We start from the raw sequence: 20580 nt of genomic DNA, 5'->3' as shown, positions 1-20580 counted from the left end.
GACACCTGTGGCCAATTAAGAACTTTCCAGAAGGCAGGGAGAATGTTAGGTTGATTGGGACACCTGAAGCCAATCAGGGGCTGGCTGAAACTAGTTAAAAGCCTCCCAGTTAGTCAGGTGGGTGTGCATGTCAGGAGCTGTGGGAGGAAGTTGTGCTGTTGGAGAGACTGAGTAGTACACACCGTATCAGGCAGAAGGAAGGAGGCCCTGAGGTAAGGGTGAAGTGGAGCTTAAGGAAGTGAGGGCTGCTGTGGGGGAAGTAGCGCAGGGAATTGTACGTGTCATGTTTCTAAAAGGTCAGCTACCATAGCTGATACTATTAGGGTTCCTGGGCTGGAGCCCAGAGTAGAGTGTGGGCCTGGGCTCCCCCCACCTTTGCCCCCTGATTAATCACTGAGACTGGGAGACAACAGACACTGTGCAAGGAAGGATAACTTCTCCTCACCTCCCTCACTGGCTTATGATGAAAATGGCTCAGTAGACTGTGACCCTTGTCTCTAGAGAGAGAAGGGTTACATGGAGGGTCACAGTGAGCCTCTGAGGCTAGCGAAATCTGCCAGGAAACGTGGGACCCATGGAGGCAAGGACAGAGCTTTGTCACATAGGTTATGCATTCCAGTAGGTATTCATATTGATTTTGTAACAGTTCTGTCAACTTTTAAAAAGCAGTTAATCTAATTGGGCCTATCTTTCCTCAAGTCTGGTTCTTTAGAGAGTAAATATTTTTGCAACTCAAGTGATAAAATACATTTATTGGGTGGAATCACAAAAATTCTAAGTGCATACCTGTGTTTATTTAACTTCAGACAAATCAATAAGCATACATATTTTGACAATACAAACATTATCTTTTTTGGCTTTAAAATATTAAATAACTACTGGTCTGCTATTAGAAAATTGATGCAAGAGCTATTTCAGGACCCACATGTCCCAAGTTCCCCTGGCCACAGTGCTAGGAACATATCCCAGGTTCATCAGGATTGTCAGGTGGAGCCTGGCACGGTGCTCTCTTTCTTCCCTGCCCTGCAAGAGTTGAGGGGAGCGACTCCCCCATGTAGGAAGGGACAGCCACTGGCACTATGCTCTAGGTCTGGGGTGCTAGTTGGGGGAAACTCATCCAGCTTTTTCTCCCTTCTTCCTCGAGAGACTGTCTGTTCTTGGAATTCCCAGTGCAGTCTGTGCAGTGGTGTAGGACCAGCCTCTGAGAATGTTCATATTCAGTTATTTTAGCACATTGAGAAGTGACAGCAGGGAACTGGTGATTTTCAAATATTTATATCTCAACAAGACCTGAACAGAATGTCATGGGACAAAGAACAGATCCTTCTTTGGCTTCAAGGCTTTGTTAAAGACATTCTGCAAACAGTGGGGGTGTGAGAACTTCTAAACAAGTTGAAAGTGACTTCTATAATAGAAAGTTTTAGCTTTAATATGGGGGCCACTACTAATTCCCCCTATAATCTTTTTCTCAGGGCTAGCTTTAGAAAAGGGACTCTTTCAGTCTATATTATTGAAGCTGTTCCACTTTGTATGATATGCTTAAATATTCAGTGGGCGAGAGAGAGAGTGAAAATGACTCTAGATTAGTGATTAGCCCACTCAACTGAGAGACCCAGGCTCTGAATCAGGCAGAGTGGGGATTTGAACCCAGGGCTCCACATCCAGTGTGAGTGTCCTAAACACTGGACTGGTGAGTATAAAAGGGGATGGGGAAAGGGCAACACTACCTTCTCTCTGTGTTGTATGGGCCTGATGCACGAGGTGGCCTCTGAGCATGCCTACTGGATTGGGCCCCCACAGGTGAGCTAGGCCAGAGACAACCCAGTTCAAGGATCTCACTGGGGCTTAGGTGCGAGTTAGGCACCGACTCTGCTCAGTGGTGTGAGGACTTAGGTGGGATCGCATATGCCTGCCAGGAGACATTTAGGCATCTAGGGAACTTTATCTGTGGAAACTTAGATACCTAAGGAGGTACCTGCAGGGCTTTTTTTTTCTAGGGTTTTTTACCTGGAGTTAATTGATTATCAGTTAACCTGGGGTAATTAACACTTTTGTGTGGGCTGCTAGTCAGGACACTCAACAAATATTGTTCCTGGCTACAAACATTTGTAGTTTATCATAGGCTGATCACTAGGGTGTGTGTGTGGGAGGAAGGGGTAGCTCTAGAGTGTGTCTGCTTGTCTGCTGCCTCCTGATTTACTCTCTAGCCAACCACCTCTGTTCACATGCCCTTTCCTTGCTGTTCTCCCCAGCTCTCCCTGCCTCCATCCTTCTCATCCCCCATGCCTTCATCCTATCCTGGATTCCTCATCTCATCTGCCTGTATCCCTCTCTTTCCCCATATCTCTAGTTTGTTTCCCTTCCATTTCCCGCTCTTCCCATGGCTTCCCCAAGCCTCTCATCCCCCATAGTAGTTCCAACCTTGCTGCCCATCACGAATCCTCTCCTTTTTCCTCTCATCTTCCATGTTCCCCAAATCCTTTCCCCTTCTGAATTTCCTCTTTTCATCTGTGCCCCTCCCTGCCTGCCCCTTGACCCCCTTTTCTGATCATTCCTACATTGCTCTTGATCCCTTTGCCCTCCACCCTCACTGTGGCTCGTCTAGGGTTCTGACTATGAGGTCGCCACATTCTCATTCCGACAGCCTCCATGTTGGCCTTTGAAATGGGAGGAGTTGGTTGGGAGTTGCAGGTGCTGGAGTTAAAGAGAAGAAAATGCTGAGGTTCCAGTCTCTGCCTTGGGCCCTCCTGGTGGGTAAGTGACCTGTGTCTGCACCTCACAAGAACCCCTCCCCTCTGATGTCTTGGCTGCCTCTTCCCTATAAGGTGTCACACAAAATCCCTGAGCCCAGGAAATTCTATTGTTGTCCCTGAGTATCCCTGAAGAGAAAGTACCTCTGCCGTCTCTCCCCACTGGGAATATACTCCTGGTATCCTTCCCTCATCCCCATGGGAATGGATCTTCAAGATCTTCGCTCTTGAATGGCACTAGCCAACACAGGGCACAAGATGACCTCATTGCTGCACATGTACTTTGCCCTTTGTTTTCTTACTGTTATGAAGTCTCAAAACTCCTAGGATGGGACACATGGTTAGGGAATGGGGTGCAAATTCTACAGGATCAGAGCCTGTATTGCTAAGCAGGTTGCAGGGGGGTAGGGCACAGGGGCACAGCTGGTGCAAAATGGGTTAAAAGAACTGGCTGACTCGGGGAGATTAAGGAATGGGATAAAACAGCCTTTCACCTGTAGGGCACTGGTTTCAGTGAAGCCCCAGTTCTGGAGGACTGGGTGGTTATGGAATGGGATATAAAGCCTTTTACCTCAAAGGAACCAGCTCCAGACCAGACTCACCCAGATCTGGGGGAAACCGGCTGGCTTGAGGTGTTTGTGTTTAATTTCTAAGGCACCATTGTGGTCCAGCCAACATGGAGAACGGGGGAACCTCAGGCTGGATGGGCTTGTTGGGCTGATCTAGAGGTTGGGGAAGCAAGTGGAAACATGGGGACTGACAGGTCTATGAAGTGTTTCTTTATGTCCTTGAGTCACTGATGGCTGTACTCATCCCTGTCCTGCTTTCTCCGCAGGACTTCTGTTCCCCATGGTGCAGCCTGTCTGCAGCATGTCATCCCCGGTTCCAGGCAGCCCACTGTCTGACAGCGAGTACCAGGTCTTCTTTTCTGCTCTGATGCCCTCCTGGAAGGCAGGTGTAGCCTGCCAGATCCGACGTACTCAAGGGTGCCACGACCCTAAAGTCATCCGGCTGGACCAGTTTGAGAACCACGGCTGGATCCCAGAGGGTACAGAGCGTGTGGGCGTATTAGGGTTGTAACATTTGTGTGTTGTCAGTGCCATGCAGAAACAAGCTCAGCATTACCTCTACTGACTCAACCTGGATCTGGGCAGTGTGGTTCCTATCTGTATGGCCCAGAAAGAGAGACAACTCCTGCCCAGTTTGAGTCAACACATAACCTATCCTGTTCTAGCACAACTTTTTAGGCTGCTGGGCCGCTCTTACTGACGATTCAGTTGTTGACCTGGCCTGATATTCCCAGCCTACAGAACCTGGTTCTTTCAGGCTGTAAAGAACCAGGGACTAGAACCCAGGTCTGCAGAACCTAGAACAGTTGATATTCCTACAGTGCCACCAGGAGGCCATGTAGAAAGACAGCCAGGGAGCACTGTGGAGAGTAGGCACCGCAAGATATCTCCCAAAAGACCCAGAGTGATGGTGCCCTGCAGCCCTCTGATTGGCCAAGCACCCTATTTAACCCCAGAGGTTGCCCCAACAAGTTGCCTGGGCAGCTGTACAGATTTTGGCCTGCTGCAGTGCTAGACTTTGCTTGATGGCCTGTCTCCTACTCCAGCTTGACTCAGATCCTGATGCATGCCTCCTGATTCCAGCCTGGTAACTACCTCTGATCTCCAGTCTCTGACTCTGACCCAGACTCTTGCTTACAGGACCTGGCACTTGCAATTCCTCCAACTCCTGCTTCGTGACTACTGTCCCAAGTGGGTAGACCTCAAAGTCCAGCTGTGACAGGCCAGAGTGTACTTTACACAGGTCCTGCAGAGATCCTGTAGGATGCTTCCTGTCCTGCATGGAGCATGCTTTTCTCCACTGTTTCTGAGGACTGTTAGGACCAGCAGTTCTCTGACGTCAACCCAAGGGGTCTCCCATTAGACCTCTCACAGTTGCCAGCCTTCTACCAGCTGGTCTCCACAACCAGGTCCTCTGTAGCCACTGAGAGTTGAGGACTTTCTCCTAGAGCCCCTCCTGCCCAATTTCCAGCTTCATGTGCTGGTAGTGTTCTGTTCAGTTGACCAGAAGTTGGTCCTCAGAATCAAGAGCTTCTGGACTATAGAAGGACACAGGACTAGAAGGGATCTCCTGGATCACTGAGTCCAATCCTCTGCTTTTGCAGGCAACCCTGTCATATATTCCCTTTCATAAGTTACAGCCGGCAGGACTGGGTGGTCCCCACCATGCTTTCACCATGCGTGGGGCTGCCCACCTCACTCAAACTTCCTGTTGTATGCTCTAGGCAGTGAAAGCTGCCCTGTCCCCTACCTCTCTCATGTTCCCCAAATGGGTCCCCTGAGAAAACTTATCCAACCCACCCTTCTCTCCTAGCTGCTGGAGTCTGTCAGGCCTTGGCCCCATGACAAATCCCCGCAGCTGCTCTCCACGCATCAACCTAAGCCCGCCTCACAGCCATACCCAGGGGACATCTTCATATATTGAGCACTCCATATCATCCATTTCCTTGCTCTTTTGCACTCCCTTCCCCAGGGACCCAAGTGGTGGGACACTCATGCTTGGATGGAAGGCCCCTGGTGGGAGAGCATATATTCCATCCTGGTTCCAGCATCCACCAGTGATGTAAGCTGGCAGATCCTCCATGGAGTTGTGAGCATAGGCACATTGCTGCTGCATTTCATGGATTCCTCCAACATCCAACCAAACCTTTGTGGTGAGAGGCTGGGGCTGCAATTTTCCTTTCACCTGTTTATTTTTGCCCACTTGATCTAAGGTCCCACATAGTCCTGGGACCTCCTCCTGGCATTGACTAAGATGGCTGCAGATCAGTCCAGGAACAGGAAGCTTAACAGGAAGGCTCTCTCTGACTGTGGGACCATTTTCCATGCCTTTGTCAATTCACACATCCAAACAGAGTTCTATGTGAATTCCTGGCTCCTCCAGCACCCACTGTTCCTATGACCTTTTAGATAAATAGAATTTAAGGCCAAAAGGGCCCACCAGATCATCTAGTCTGAGCTCTGTATATCACAGGCCACCTGCACCACCCTGTATCTGTTCACTAAACCCGACAACCAAAATGAGACCAAAGTATTACAGCCCTTTGAGGGGTCATTGCTCTTCTTTAAGCAGACTGATGACAAGCTGCATAGATTCCCCTTCCCCAAATTAAAAGCAGATCTCGCCTCCACAGCCATACTATCCTTCTTTCATGCCTCACAACCAGGACCTAGTGAGAAAAAAGATTGGAGGTTATAGAAGACCAACCCTTTTGTTTTCTGCAGCAGCTCCTAGTTCTTACCGACAGAATGACAGTTCTAAGCAAACATTTTGATGTGTTTGTCAAGGACAGCCTACCATCTTCCAGAGTGCAAGCCTCTTCTACCCCTTTTTTGCCAACTGGTTATCCCCCAACTTAAATGCTTTGTCCAGCATCCCTGAAGACCAGTGGGTCTTAAGTATAGTGGAATTGGGAGATATCCGTCAATTTATTTCTGTCCTCCCTTTTCACCCCCTTTCCTCATCCCTTTTCAGCGGCCACACTCAAGAGGATGTTCTCCTTCAGGAGCTGCAATCTCTCCTCCAGTTGGGAGTCATAGTGGAAGGTCCTCCATTTCACAGCAGAAAGGAATTTTATTCTCAATACTTCCTAATTCTAAAAGCAAAAGGGGGTCTCAGACTCATTCTAGGCCTGCAAGATCGCAACAGATAGCTAAAGAAAATAAAGTTTTGTATGGTCCCTCTGGCTTCTGTTATTCCCTCCCTGGATCCTGGAGACTGGTATGCCACCCTCGACTTAAAGGATGCATATTTGCATGTAGCAAAACATCAAAGCCACAAGAAATTCCTCAGATTTTTGGTCAACCAATGCCACTATCAGTTTACAGTCTTACCATTTAGCCTGTCTGCAGCCCCACATGTATTCACAAAGTAGAAGGCAGTGGTGCCAGTGTTCTTCAGAAAATTGGGAATTCAAGTGTTTCCCTGCTTGGATGGTCCAAGGTTGAGGTGATGTCCAACATGACTGTTGTCCAATTCACCTTCAATGTATTAGGGTTGTTCATCAACACAGAGAAGTCAATCCTGTCTCTTATACAAGAGACAGAGTTTATAGAAGCAGTCTTGGACTCTACGAAAGCCAAGACCTTTCTTCCCCAGTTATTGCAGACGATACTGACCACTGCTTTAGACCTGAAGGCCCATCCTACCATGACAAATACCTTTGCAACAAGAAGGTCAGGAAAAGTGTGGGACCCTTACTGAAAAAGCAACCAGTGTTCCCTCTAATTTTTCCCACCCATGTGCGGAATGAATTTTATGTGCACCAATATGGAAGTGATGTGTCACACCGCACCTTCATCTTGGTGCACATAACAAAATGCATGCGTTGGGGGTGGGGCCGAAGGGTTCGGAGTGTGGGAGGAGTGCAGGGGTGTGAGGGCTCTGGCTGGGGGTGCAGGATTGGGGGTGCAGGAGGGTGCTCAGAGGACTCCACAGCAATAATATCTGGGCTGAGGGGGAGAGGTGCCTCCCTCTGCTGCGGCAGCGCTGGGGCTGGGGCTGCAGCATAGGCATCCCCTTCCCCCCACCCACCCCGACCCCAGCAGGTCCAGGCCAGGAGAGGGTCGCTCCACCCGTGCCTGGGTCCAGGCTGGGCCTCCCCAGTCGCAGCTGGGTCCAGGCCGCCCTGGCCGTGCCTGGGGCCGGGCCGCTCTGGTCTGGGTGCCCCGGTGGCACCTGGGGATGGGCTGCCCCAGACTGCTCCACAGCACAGTTGGGACCAGAGGAGTTGGGGGGCTGGGCTCGGTGGAAGCTGAGGGAGGGGCACCGCAGCCATGGCAGGTCCCCGGGTGGGTTCCCTGAGCATATGCGCAGCACTAAATAGGCAGCTGCGCAGGTTACAGGGAATTTAGGAGGCAACATAGTGACAGATGATGTGGAAAAAGCTGAAGTACTCAAAGCTTTTTTTGCCTCAGTCTTCACAGACAAGATCAGTTCCCAGACTGCTGCACTGGGCAGCACGGTACGGGGAGGAAGTGAGCAGCCCACAGTGATGAAAGAACAGGTTAAGGACTATTTAGAAAAGCTGGACATGCACAAGTGCATGGGGCCGGATGCAATGCATCCGAGGGTGCTGAGGGACTTGGCTGATGTGATTGCAGAGCCATTGGCCATTATCTTTGAAAAGTCATGGCGATCAGGGGAGGTCTCGGACAATTGGAAAAAGGCAAATATAGTGCCCAGGTGCAAGACTCTTTAAAAAAGGGAAAAAGGATAAGCTGGGGAACTACAGACCGGTCAGCCTCACCTCTGTCCCCAGAAAAATCATGGAGCAGGTCCTCAAGTAATCCATTTTGAAGCACTTGGAGGAGAGGAGGGTGATCAGGAACAGTCAACATGGATTCACCAAGGGCAAGTCATGCCTGACCAACCTGATTGCTTTCTATGATGAGCTCTAACTGGCTCTGTGTATATGGGGAAAGTGGTGGACGTGATATACTTTGACTTTAGCAAAGCTTTTGATACAGTCTCTCACAGTATTCTTGCTAGCAAGTTAAAAAAGTATGAATTGGCTGAATGGACTATAAGGTGGATAGAAAGCTGGCTAGGTCATCGGGTTCAACGGGTAGTGATCAACGGCTCAATGTCTAGTTGGCAGCCGGTATCAAGTGGAGTGCCCTGAGGGTCGGTCCTGGGCCTGGTTTTGTTCAACATCTTCATTAATGATCTAGATGATGGGATGGATAACACCCTCAGTAAGTTTGTGGATGACACTAAACTTGGGGGAGAGGTAGATACACTGGAGGGTAGGGATAGGGTCCAGAGTGACCTAGACAAATTGGGGGATTGGGCCAAAAGAAATCTGATGAAGTTTAACAAGGACAAGTGCAGAGTCCTGCACTTAGGATGGAAGAATCCCTTCCACTGCTACAGGCTGGGGACCACCTGGATAAGCGGCAGTTCTGCAGAAAAGGACCTGGGGATTACAGTGTTTGAGAAGCTGGATATGAGTCAGCAGTGTGCCCTTGTTGCCAAGAAGGCTAACGGCATATTGGGCTGCAGTAGTAGGAGCATTGCCAAGAGTCAGTGAGACTGTGGGACTTTTTGCATTGCCAGCTCAATCCACTCAAAGCCTCTAACCTTCCTGGTGTTCTGAATAATCTGGCAGACCAATTTAAGCAGATCTTTCTCACCACAAATAGTCCCTCCACCCAGATGTTTTCAGGTTCATTTTCCAATGGTGGGGCTCTCCCCAAATAGACCTGTTTGCAACAAAAGTCAAAAGGAAGTGTCATCAGTTTTTCTCTCAAGCAGGTCACAGCCCAGGGTCTCTCATGAATGCTTTCCTGTTGCCCTGGACAAACAAGCTCCTATACTCATTTCCTCCAGTTCCACTCCTGCCCAGAATTTTATTGAAAATCAAGCAAGAACATGCTCGAGTGAGACTCATAGCTCCAGCATGGCCTCAACAAGACTGACTTTTCATTCTGCTGACCTTCTCAGATAGAGCTCAATTGACATTATCATTGGACTCAGACCTGATCTCTCAGGACCACGGTAGCCTCCTCCACCCTAACTTGCAGGGCCTCCACCAGATAGCCTGCATGCTCTGTGGCTAATACCTCAGGAGGATGTTTGTTCAAAGGGAGTTCAAGATTTTTTTTTAAATAGTAGGAAACCTTCTACTAGGTATACTTACCTGGTGAAGTGGAAGAGATTCTACATCTGGTCCCAGAAAAAAGGTGTTTCTCCTGTCCTGGCACTGATCCATCAAGTGTTAGACTATTTGTAATTCCTGAAACAGGAAGATCTTGCCATTAGCTACATCAAGGTCCACCTGGCAGCTATCACAGCTTTCCACGTTCCAGTTGATAGCCACTCGCTTTTCTCCAATCGTACGACAGCCAGATGTCTAAAAAGTTTGGACCATTTGCATCAACCTGGACAGTGGGTGAATTACAAGCTCTAGAGTCCGAACCTCTGTCTACAGTCTTCTACAAGAACAAGATTTGCCTATGCCCTCATACATAGTGGTGTCTCTCTTCCTTATTAATCAGGGTCAGGCAAGTTTCTTCCCTCAGCCTCATGTTCACAGGGATGAGGAGAGACTTCACACACTAGCTGTCAGGAGAGCATTGGTGTTTTAAATGGACAGGAATAAACCATTCCAATCATCTTCACAGTTGTTTATGGCTATTTCAGACTGGATGAAGGACTGTCCGGTCTCCTCTCATAGAATCTCCTCTTACATATGTTTATGCTACAACTTGGCCAATGTAACCCCTCCAAACAGAGTATTAGCACATTCAACAAAGGCACATGCAGCCTCTGCGGCCTTTTTGGCCCAAGTGCCTATTCTGGACATTTGCAAAACAGCAACTTGGTCTTCAGTGCCTTCCTTTGCCTCACATTATGCCATCTCTCAGCAGTCTGGAGATAATGCCAAGTTTGGAATATGGTCCTTCAGTCTTTACTCAAGTAGACTCAGATCCTACCTCCAAATGGAACTACTCATGATTCACCTGAAGTGGAATGGACATGTGCAGTCATTCAAAGAAGAAGAACCGGTTATTAACGTGTTCTGTAACTGTTGTTCTTTGAGATGTGTTGCATGTGTCCATTGCACGACCCACCCTCCTTCCCCTCTGTGTCGGAGTCTGTCCAGTAAGAAAGGAACTAAGGGGGGCTGGGGACAGTTCTGCCCTTTATGCCATTGCACAGCAGCACAAAACAGCAGAGGGCTCAAGTGCCACCCCAACAAGTGCTGCTGAGGGAAAAATTTCTGACAACTGTGGCACTAGCCCTGCACATACCTGAAGTGGAGTGGCCATGTACGACACATCTTGAGGAACAACAGTTATAGAACAGGTTAGTAACCATATCTGTCAGCACAGCCCCACTATTTGGAGTGGAACAAGGCACCAACAAACAAATAAGCCCTGATTCTTGTTTGCCGGAGTGTGATTGTAGCAGAGAGCTAAACAAAATTCTGAAACATGCAGTGGTGGTTACTTTTTAGTTTTGTTTTCTTCTGTGATTGGAGAGATTCTCTGTCAACAGAGTCATTGATGTTTCAGCAAACATCTGATTGGGGGCCTGTGACACTCCCCACATGTCTCCTAGTTATGCCTCTGGAGTTCTTCCTTCCTGTCTGGACAACCTGACATAATGACTTTTCTGCTGTAGGAGAAGTGTGAAAAACAGGCCACAAGCCTTCAACAGGTGGGTGCATAACTGGTTGAAAGACTGCTCAAAGATTGCATATCAGTGGTTCACTGTCAAACTGGGCGGATGTATCCAGTGTAGTCCCACAGGGGTCATTCCTGGGTCCAGTACTAGTCAATATTTTCATTATGGACTTGGATAATGGAGTGGAGAGTATCATAGGCGCCGACTTCGTGGGTGCTCCGGGGCTGGAGCACCATGGCTGGAGCACCCATGGGGAAAAATTAGTGGGTGCTCTGCACCCACTGGCAGCCAAGCTCCCCTCACCCCCTCCCCACCTCCTCCTCCCCTGAGCACGCCACATCCCCTCTCCTCCACCTACCTCCCAGTGCTGCCCGCCCGGCTGCTGCCAAACAGCTGTTTGGCAGTGTTAGCACACACCAGGAGGGAGCAGGAGGAGCGGGAACATGGTGTGCTCAGGGAAGGAGGCAGGGCCGAGGCAGGGATTTGGGGAAGAAGTTGGAATAGGGGCAGGGAGGGGTTGGAATGGGGGTGCGGGCAGGGGTGGGAAGAGGTGGGGCAGGGGTGGGGCCTTATGGAAGGGGTGGAGTGGGGGCAGGGACGAGGGCAGAAGGGGGTCGAACACCCAAGGAAAAGAGGTGAAGTCAGCGCTTATGGAAAATATGCATATAAAATTTGCAGATGATGCCAAGCTAGGAGGGGTTGCAAGCACTTTGGAGGACAGGATTAGAATTCAAATTGACCTTGACAAATTGGAGAATTGGTCTGAATTCAGCAAGATGAAATTCAGTGTAAAGACAAGTGCAACATACTACACTAAGGAAGAAAGAATCAGATGCACAACTACAAAAGGGGAAATAACTGGCTCAGTGGTAGTACTGCTGAAAAGGACCTGGTAGTTATAGTGGATCACAAATTGGATATGAGTCAATGTGATGCAGTTGTAAAAAAGGCTAATATCATGCTGGGAGTATTAACAGGAGTTGTATGTAAGACATGGGAGGTAATTGTCCTGCTCTATTCTGCTCTACTGGTGAGGCCTCAGCTGGAGTACTGTTTCCTGTTCTGGGTGCCACACTTTAGGAAAGATGTGGACAAATTGGAGAGTACAGAGGAAAGCAACAAAAATTATCAGAGGTTTAGAAAACCTGACCTATGAGGAAAGGTTAAACAACTGGGCATTTGAGTCTTGAGAAAAGAAGACTCAGAGAGGACCTGATAACAGTCTTCAAATATGTTAAGGGCTGTTATACAGAGGACAGTGATCAATTGTTCTCCATGTCCATTGAAGGTAGGACAAGAAGTAATGGGGTTAATCTGCAGCAGTGGAGATTTAGGTTAGATATTAGGAAAAACTTTCTATCCATAAGCGTAGTTAAGCTCTGGAACAATCTTCCAAGAGAGGTTGTGGAATTCCCATCACTGGAGGTTTTTAAGAACAGGTTGGACAAACACCTGACTGGGATGTTGTCATAAATATAAAGGGAAGGGTAAACCCCTTTAAAATCCCTCCTGGCTAGAGGAAAAATCCTCTCACCTGTAAAGGGTTAAGAAGCTAAAGGTAACCTCGCTGGCACCTGACCAAAATGACCAATGAGGAGACAAGATACTTTCAAAAGCTGGGAGGAGGGAAAAAAACAAAGGGTCTGTGTCTGTCTGTATGCTGCTTTTGCCGGGGATAGAACAGGAATGGAGTCTTAGAACTTTAGTAAGTAATCTAGCTAGGTATGTGTTAGATTATGATTTCTTTAAATGGCTGAGAAAAGAACTGTGCTGAATAGAATGACTATTCCTGTCTGTGTGTCTTTTTTGTAACTTAAGGTTTTGCCTAGAGGGATTCTCTATATTTTGAATCTAATTACCCTGTAAGGTATCTACCATCCTGATTTTACAGAGGGGATTTCTTTACTTCTATTAAAAGTCTTCTTGTAAGAAAACTGAATGTTTTTTCATTGTTCTCAGATCCAAGGGTTTGGGTCTGTGGTCACCTATGCAAATTGGTTAGGATTTTTACCAAACCTTTCCCAGGAAGTGGGGTGCAAGGGTTGGGAGGATTTTGGGGGGAAAGACGTGTCCAAACTACGTTTCCAGTAAACCCAGTTAGAGTTTGGTGGTGGCAGTGGAGATCCAGGGACAAAGGATAAAATTAATTTGTACCTTGGGGAAGTTTTAACCTAAGCTGGTGAAAGTAAGCTTAAGAGGTTTTCATGCAGGTCCCCACACCTGTACCCTAGAGTTCAGAGTGGGGGAGGAACCTTGACAGACGTTCTAATTTACATGATCCTGCCTTACAGCAGGGAGCTGGACTTGATGACCAGCCGAGGTCCCTTCCAGCCCTGCATGTCCATGATTCTATGAGTGTTTGAAGCACTGTGTCTGCAGAAACCACTTATCTGCCACATGAAGGAATTTGGCTTGGGTGATGTGTTCAGGTTCCTCATGAAACTCCTTCTCTATTCTGCATACTATCAAATCAGGGGGCTGGATAATTTCCATCCCAAAATACTGAAAGAACTAACTCACAAGACTGTGAGTCTCTAGTAGCAAGGATTTTTAATTAATCTATCTGTTCAGGATAGTAGCATATGACTGGAGAGTAGCTAATGTATCTAAGAAAGAGAAAAAAAGTAATCCGGGCAACTACAGACCTCAGTAGCACGCAGGGATTTAGAACAAATTGTGAAAGAAAAAATAAGTAAATTAATGGAAGTAAATGGTCAAAGGGCTTTAATACAACATGGGTGTAGCAATGGCAGATCATGTCAGACTAACCTGATGTCCTTGTTTGAGAAGATAACTGATTGTTTTTAGATAAGGAAAGTGCAATAGATCTAATATACCTGGGCTTCAATAAAGCATTTCACAAGGTACCATGTGGGACATTGTTAGTTAAATTAGGGAAGATGGGGATCAGTCCAAGCATTGTAAGGTGGATAAGGAATTGGCTAAAGGGGAGAAGGCAACAAGTTGTGCTGAAAGGGGAACTATCGGACTGGAGGGAGGTTACTGGTGGAGTTCCTCAAGGATTGGTCTTGAGACCAATCTTCTTCAATAATGTTATTAATGACTTTGGCCCAAAACACAGGAGAATGCTAATGAAATTTGCTGATGATAAAAAGTTGTGAGGCCTTGTCAATACAGAGGAGGTTCAGAATATTATACAGAAAGATCTGGATGACCTTGAAGACTAGAGTGACAGAAATGGGATATGAAATTCAATAGTACAAAGTGCAAGGTCATGCACTTAGGGTCTAATAATAAGAATTTCTGCTACAAGCTGGGGACTCATCAGTTGGAAGCCACAGAGGAGGAGACAGACTCGGTTGTGTGGGTCGATCACAGGATGCCTGAGTCACCAGTGTGATGTGGCTGTGAAAAAGGCAAATGTGATCCTAGGGTGTATTAGGCGAGACATTTCCAGTAGACATAGGGACTTATTCAGGACCTGCTTTAGGGATGGGCAAGCTGGGCCACTGCCCAGGGTTCAGTATTCAAGAAGGTACCATGCTGGTGCCTCCCACCCACCTGACTTGCTGACAGCCAGCAAGGCTTAGAGGCAGCCAGGCAGACCGACCTGCAGGGGGGCAGATGGACCAGCCACGTAACTAATCTGAACAAGTCAGAGCAGATTTTTTCGCTCTGGGACTCAGTGAAGAGAAAGCCAGTTATTTTGCAGAGCCTGGAAGCTGCATTCCCCCACCCTGCCACGCCTGGCTGTTGGACAGACGCTGATGATTAACCAGCTTATAGATATGGAGTGGAAATTTGGAGTGACTGCAGGGAGCAGTGAACTGGAAAAAGTGGGAAGTATCTTCTTACAGTTGAGATTGGTGGTTAAAAAAGGAAGCCAAGTGGATCATGTGTATGTAGAGTTAACATTGCCGCAGTTCTACAGTTTTCTGCATGAGATGGAACGAGTCAAAACCAGTTTGGAATGTTTCAGCTGAAACCCCAAGGGATTGCATTTATACCATAGAGGGGTAATTTCTCCTTGTGGGCCAACATGTCTGATCTTAACTCTGCAGATTTGTAACATTAGATGAAGATTGCGCAGTTTAATAAACAACACTGTCAAATAAAAAAAAACAACCCTCCTCTGAAGCAGGGATGCCCCTCCTCCTCTGCTCCACTGCCGTCTGCAGCCATCGCTGCTCCTGTCCCCGCCACCTCCTCCCCTCCATGGAGCTGCCCCTGGCCAAGCTCAGACCTGGAGCCTTTGGGAGTGATGTTGGGGTATCCCCCTCCCCCCACCTGTGTACCCAGGCTCTGCTGAGCTGGGGTGGGGGTCGGGGGAGCATGTCTGGGCTGGTGCCTCTGGGTCCAGAGTGGGAGCTGCCAGCGCTGCTGTTCAGGCTTCTGAATGCTCTACTTAAAGAGACAGTGCACTGACCCAGTCACTCAGGCACACACACACTCCCCCCTCTCATGCTCGTATTCCTCCCAACAAACACACTGCCCCCCCCTCACACACACACACTCTCTCTCTCTCTCTTCCCCACTGCATCAAAATTCAGAGCTGGGTGTCCGGCCAGCACCAGCCACCCAGCCAGTGCTTAATTTGTGCTGGGGCTGAGCTCTGGCACCTCTTCCAATACAAATTAATCACTGAGGGGGAAGCAGTGGGACCTGGAGGTGATGGGGTAAGTTGTCACAGAGGTCCAAAGTAGGTGGTCAAAGTAGGCCATAAGATGAGGCACTCCCTCAGATTGACATAGGGAGTGTATATAGCAGCCAGGAGCTGCCTGAGCATTAACTGCACAGAGCTCTGTAGCTTAGCTCTAAAGGGTGCTTTGGGTCTCCATGCACATTCAGCATTTTCTTCTACATCGAACAAACAGGTGCCCTTGCCTTAATCTGGTTCATTCACCTGTGGGCAGGGGAGTGAGTTCCCTGCTAATATTGACATCCCTTCTCACCATGTTTCTAGGCCCTGTCTGTTCTGAGCTCCCAGATGCCTTGTGGTTTCAAACCTTTTGCCAGTTTGCACAGTATCGCTGCTCCAATCGCAAGTACTACACCAAGGTGAGAGGGAGAGGTGGGGATTAGAACAGTGGCAACAATGGCTTTTGGGGGGGGATTATCACAGTGGAGCAGAGGGTTTTGGGGGGATTATTGCAGTGAAGGGTATGGGGCTTGGGGGGATTATTGCAGGGGAGGGGATTTGGGGGGATTATTGCATTGGAGAGGCAGGGATTTGGGACTGTGACCAGGGTCCTAGTGGGGATCAGCTGTGGTCACTCAATTAGGACACACTGCAAAAAATGGGCAACCAAACCCCCAAAATGATGGATATTCCAATACTTGGATTTACCAAGACAGCATGAAACAGCTTTTTTATTACTTTACTGGTTACTCAGAAATCCAAACAACATAGTTCCCTTAAAGTGATCCAGCCTCAGGCCTCCATCCAGGTACCCACGTCAAATATGATAAAAATTTCTATAAATCTTATTTCATCGTATAAAAGAAAAGGATCTCCCAATCCCAAAGGATTGGACACATGACCTCCCAGGTTAATGAATGTTTTAGATCTTACCCAAATGCATGCTACAGCCAATTCTTATTAACTAAACTAAAATTTATTAAAAAACAAAAGAGAGAGAGTATGGTTAAAACAGGGGTGGCCAACCTGTGGCTCCGGAGCCACATGCGGCTCTTCAGAAGTTAATATGCGGCTCCTTGTACAGGCACCCACTCCGGGACTGGAGCTACAGGCACCGACTTTCCAGTGTGCCAGGGGGGTGCTCAATGCTCAGCCCCTGGCTCTGCCACAGGCCCTGCCCCCACTCCACCCCTTCCTGCCCCCTCCCCTGAGTCTGCCGTGCCCTCACTCCTAACTCCCCCCCGCCTCGAAACAGCTGATTGGGAGGGAGGAGGTGGGGAGCTGATGGGGCTGCCGGTGGGCAGGAGGCCCTGGGAGTGGGCGGGTGGGGGGCTGCTGATGTATTACTGTGGCTCTTTGGCAATGTACATTCATAAATTCTGGCTCCTTCTCAGGCTGAGGTTGGCCACCCCTGGGTTAAAAGATCTATATACATACAGACATGAGTTCAATTCATTGAGGTTCAGATTCACAGCAGAGATGGTGAGCTTTGTAGTTGCAAAAAGAGTTCCTTTAGAATTCAGTTCATAGGTCATAGTCCAATGTCTAAATCTCATATTCAGGGCATACCAGCATAACTGGGACTTGTCTTGCGACTCAAACTTCCCCTGATGAAGTCTAAGCAGATCTGAGATGACAGAATCAGGACCCAAGGATCTTTTATACAATTTCACGTCCTCTTTGACAAGTTGGGGTTTCCTAGGGGAACAAAAGGTAATTAGGATGACTTTGAAGGAGGTCCATCACCCATACTTAGCTATACGAATTAACATAAGGCCATTTGCTTGTTCCTCCACCATTCACAGTACATTTCAAAGAGAGACGAATATCCCATGTTTACAATTAATTTAAATGATAGGATGTTCTTTTGACTTTTGAATTATCAGAATACAGCATAGACAGGGACTGTTGATTACATAGTGGACCCTACTCATACATATGTAAATACACAAAAACACAAACATTATCTCCGCACATGTGCACTGTGGGTTATTTATTTTGCAGGATATTTAACCCTTTCTAGCCATGTGTCACAGGGGGATTATTGCAGTAGAGGATATGGTAATTTGGGGGGATTATTGCAATGGAGAGGTGGGGATTTGGGAAGATTATTGCAGTGGAGGTGTCAAGTCTGATTCCCCACTCTGGCACTTGGAGTGCAGAAGGTGGTGGCCTGCAAGGACTCTAAAAATGAATACTGGCCACTCCAGGCTTGTATTAGACTCCTAAGGTTACAGCTTTTCTCTGACCTTGGATTGGTAGATGCTGCCACCACCCACGTGCAAAACCTCTTTGAGAACCCAAGAAGGTGCACTTGGGAATTCCTTCCTGTGGGGTACCATCAAGCCCTTTCACCCCCACTCCGGGGAAGAGCTAAGAAGAAAAAAAAGGAAATCAGCTGTTGCCACCAGCTAATTAAACAGTATATGCACAAACTTCTCAGGGGACAAAAATCTAATTTTTAAGAACAGAAAGTTAAATTTTATTAATTTAAAAAAAGAGAGAAGAAAATACATCTGGGACTTAGGCTTCTGCTAGATTTAAAAAAAAACAATTACAAAGATTAAGCATCAAGAATAGCTCTCTCAAGGTCCAGTTTAAAGGTAAAATGTAATACTCGGCCAAGCCCAAGAAGGATTGGACCTGCTTCTTTGACTTAGGGACAGGCCAATTTTGGATAGCATTTACTTTAGCCTGTAGGGGGGTTGATAGTTCCTTGACCCACCTGGTGTCCAAGGTATGTTACCCTGTTTAGGCCTATTTGACACTTTTTGGCCTTAACAGTCAATCCTGCCTCCCTTATGCACTGGAAGACAGCTTGGCGGTGTTCCAGGTTTTCTGCCTATGAATCTGAGAATATGGCTACATCGTCAAGGTAGGCAACTGAAAATTCCCCAAATCCAGCCAGAAGGTTATCTACTAGTCTCTGGAAGGTGGTGGCTGCATTTCGCAGTCCAAAAGGGAGCACATTAAATTCATACAGTCCTACATGGGTGATGAAGGCTGACCTTTCCTTTGCGGAGTCATCTAGCAGCACTTGCCAGTACCCCTTAGTTAAGTCTAAGGTGGAGATGAACTGGGTACATCCCAGTTTTTCCAATAGCTCATCTGTGCACGGCATTGAATAGTTCTCTGGATGAGTTACAGCATTTAGCTTACGGTAGTCCACGCAAAAGCAGATTTCTCCATCTGGTTTGGAAACCAGAAACACTGGAGAGGTACATGCACTCTCAGAGGGGTGGATTACACCCATCTGTAACATGTCCTTGATCTCCCTTTCTATTGCGGTTTTGGCTTGAGGAGCCATCCGGTAGGGTTGGGCTCTAATTGCATGAGCATCACCTGTGTCAGTGGAGTGGTTCATCCATTCTGCTTGTCCTGGGGTGGCTGAAAACATTGGCACGAAGCTGGTGCACAGTTCCTGGATTTGCTGTCACTGCTTACACCCAAGGGTCATGGAAAGGCTCATCTCTTCTATGCCACCATTGCTTTTTCCTTCACAGTAGACTCCTTCAGGCCACTCAGCATCATCTCTCTCCTGGGCTGTAAACTGGAGAAATGTGATTCCTCGGGAATAAAAGGGCTTTAGAGAATTAACATGGTAGACTTTAGGTTTTAAGGTAGGGTCTGGGAATGCTATGAGGTAATTAACAGCTCCCAGACACTCTTGGACCATAAACGGCCCCTCCAACGATGCTTCCATTGTATTAGCCTGGAGCACTTTCAGGACCATGATTTGGTCACCTACTCTGAAGGAATGCTCTCTGGCATGTTTATCATACCAGGCCTTTTGCTCTTGTTGAGCATCCTGTAGGTTTTCTCAAGCAAGGGCTAGAGAGTCTTTGAAGGTGTTTTGCAGGTTGGTTACAAAGTCCAAAATGTTAGTTCCTGGAGAAGATGTAACCCCCTCCCATTGCTGCTTCACCAACTGTAATGGCCCCTTAACTTCATGGCCATAAACGAGTTCAAAGGGTGAAAACCTCAAACTGGGATGTGGTAGCCCTCTAGGCAAAGAGCAATTGCTGCAACACTAGGTTCCAATCACTGGAGTGCTCATTTACGAATTTATGTATTATGGCCCCCAAAGTCCCATTAAACTTCTCCACTAGGCCATTTGTTTGATGGTGGTAAGGGATGGCAACCAAGTGGTTTACCCCATGAGCTTCTCAAAGACGTTTCTTGGTCCCTGCCAGGAAGTTAGTTCCCAAATCCGTAAGGATGTTCGAAGGCCAACCTACCCTGGCAAAAATGTCTGCCAATGCCTGGCTCATGCTTTTAGCCCTGGTGTTGCTTAGAGCTACTGCTTCCGGCCATCAGGTGGCAAAATCCATGAAAGTCAGTATGTACTGCTTTCCTCTGGGTGTCTTCTTAGGAAAAGGACCCAGAATATCCACAGCTACTCGCTGAAACGGAACCTCAATTATGAAGAGTGGCTGGAGAGGGGCCTTGACCTGGTCTTGGAGCTTTCCCACCCTCTGGCACACCTCACAAGGCCAGACATAGGTAGAAATGTCCTTGCCCATTCCCTCCCAGTGGAATGACTTCCCCAAATGGTCTTTGGTCCTGTTCACCCCAGCATGGCCACTAGGGTGATCGTGGGCTCAGCTCAAGAGCTTTTCCCGGTACTTAGTTGGAACTACCAACTGTCTCTGAGGATGCCAGTTCTGCTTGCATCTACTCCTTGTATAAGAGTCCTCCTTCTACAACAAACCTGGACATATTAGAAGAGCTGAGAGGTGGTGGGTCATTCCATGCCACCATCCAACCTCCCTTGAGACATTCATCTGCTTCCTGCTTTTCCTGGAATGGCTTCCTTGATGCTGAAGACATTAGTTCTTCGCGTGTTGTGGACTTGCACTTGGTCCACAGAAGCGATGCAGGTGATGGGGATGTCTCCGTCGACTGTGAACCACTCTCCACTGGTGCAGTAGGTTGTATTTCAGGCTCCACTTGAGCTTCTTGCACCGGTTTAGCTGCAGGTACAGGCTCTGTGGTGCCCTTTGGTACTGGCTCCCCTGACTCTGGTGGGGT

At 47.9% G+C, this 20580-nt stretch overlaps 1 protein-coding gene across 1 annotated transcript in view; it reads left to right on the top strand.

Moving 5' to 3' along the window:
• Positions 1-2714: 2714 nt before the first annotated feature.
• ACRBP (acrosin binding protein) overlaps positions 2715-20580 on the top strand; it is a 53149-nt gene continuing 35283 nt past the window's right edge. Inside the window, exons 1-3 of the mRNA XM_074975496.1 lie at positions 2715-2754; positions 3586-3798; positions 15874-15968. Coding sequence (XP_074831597.1) covers positions 2715-2754; positions 3586-3798; positions 15874-15968 — 348 coding nt within the window. The remainder of the gene's footprint in view (positions 2755-3585; positions 3799-15873; positions 15969-20580) is intronic.

Source organism: Natator depressus, chromosome 1 (assembly GCF_965152275.1).
Source record: "Natator depressus isolate rNatDep1 chromosome 1, rNatDep2.hap1, whole genome shotgun sequence".
NCBI classification, from domain to species: domain Eukaryota; kingdom Metazoa; phylum Chordata; order Testudines; family Cheloniidae; genus Natator; species Natator depressus.
This window is presented reverse-complemented; position numbering and strand designations above follow the sequence as displayed.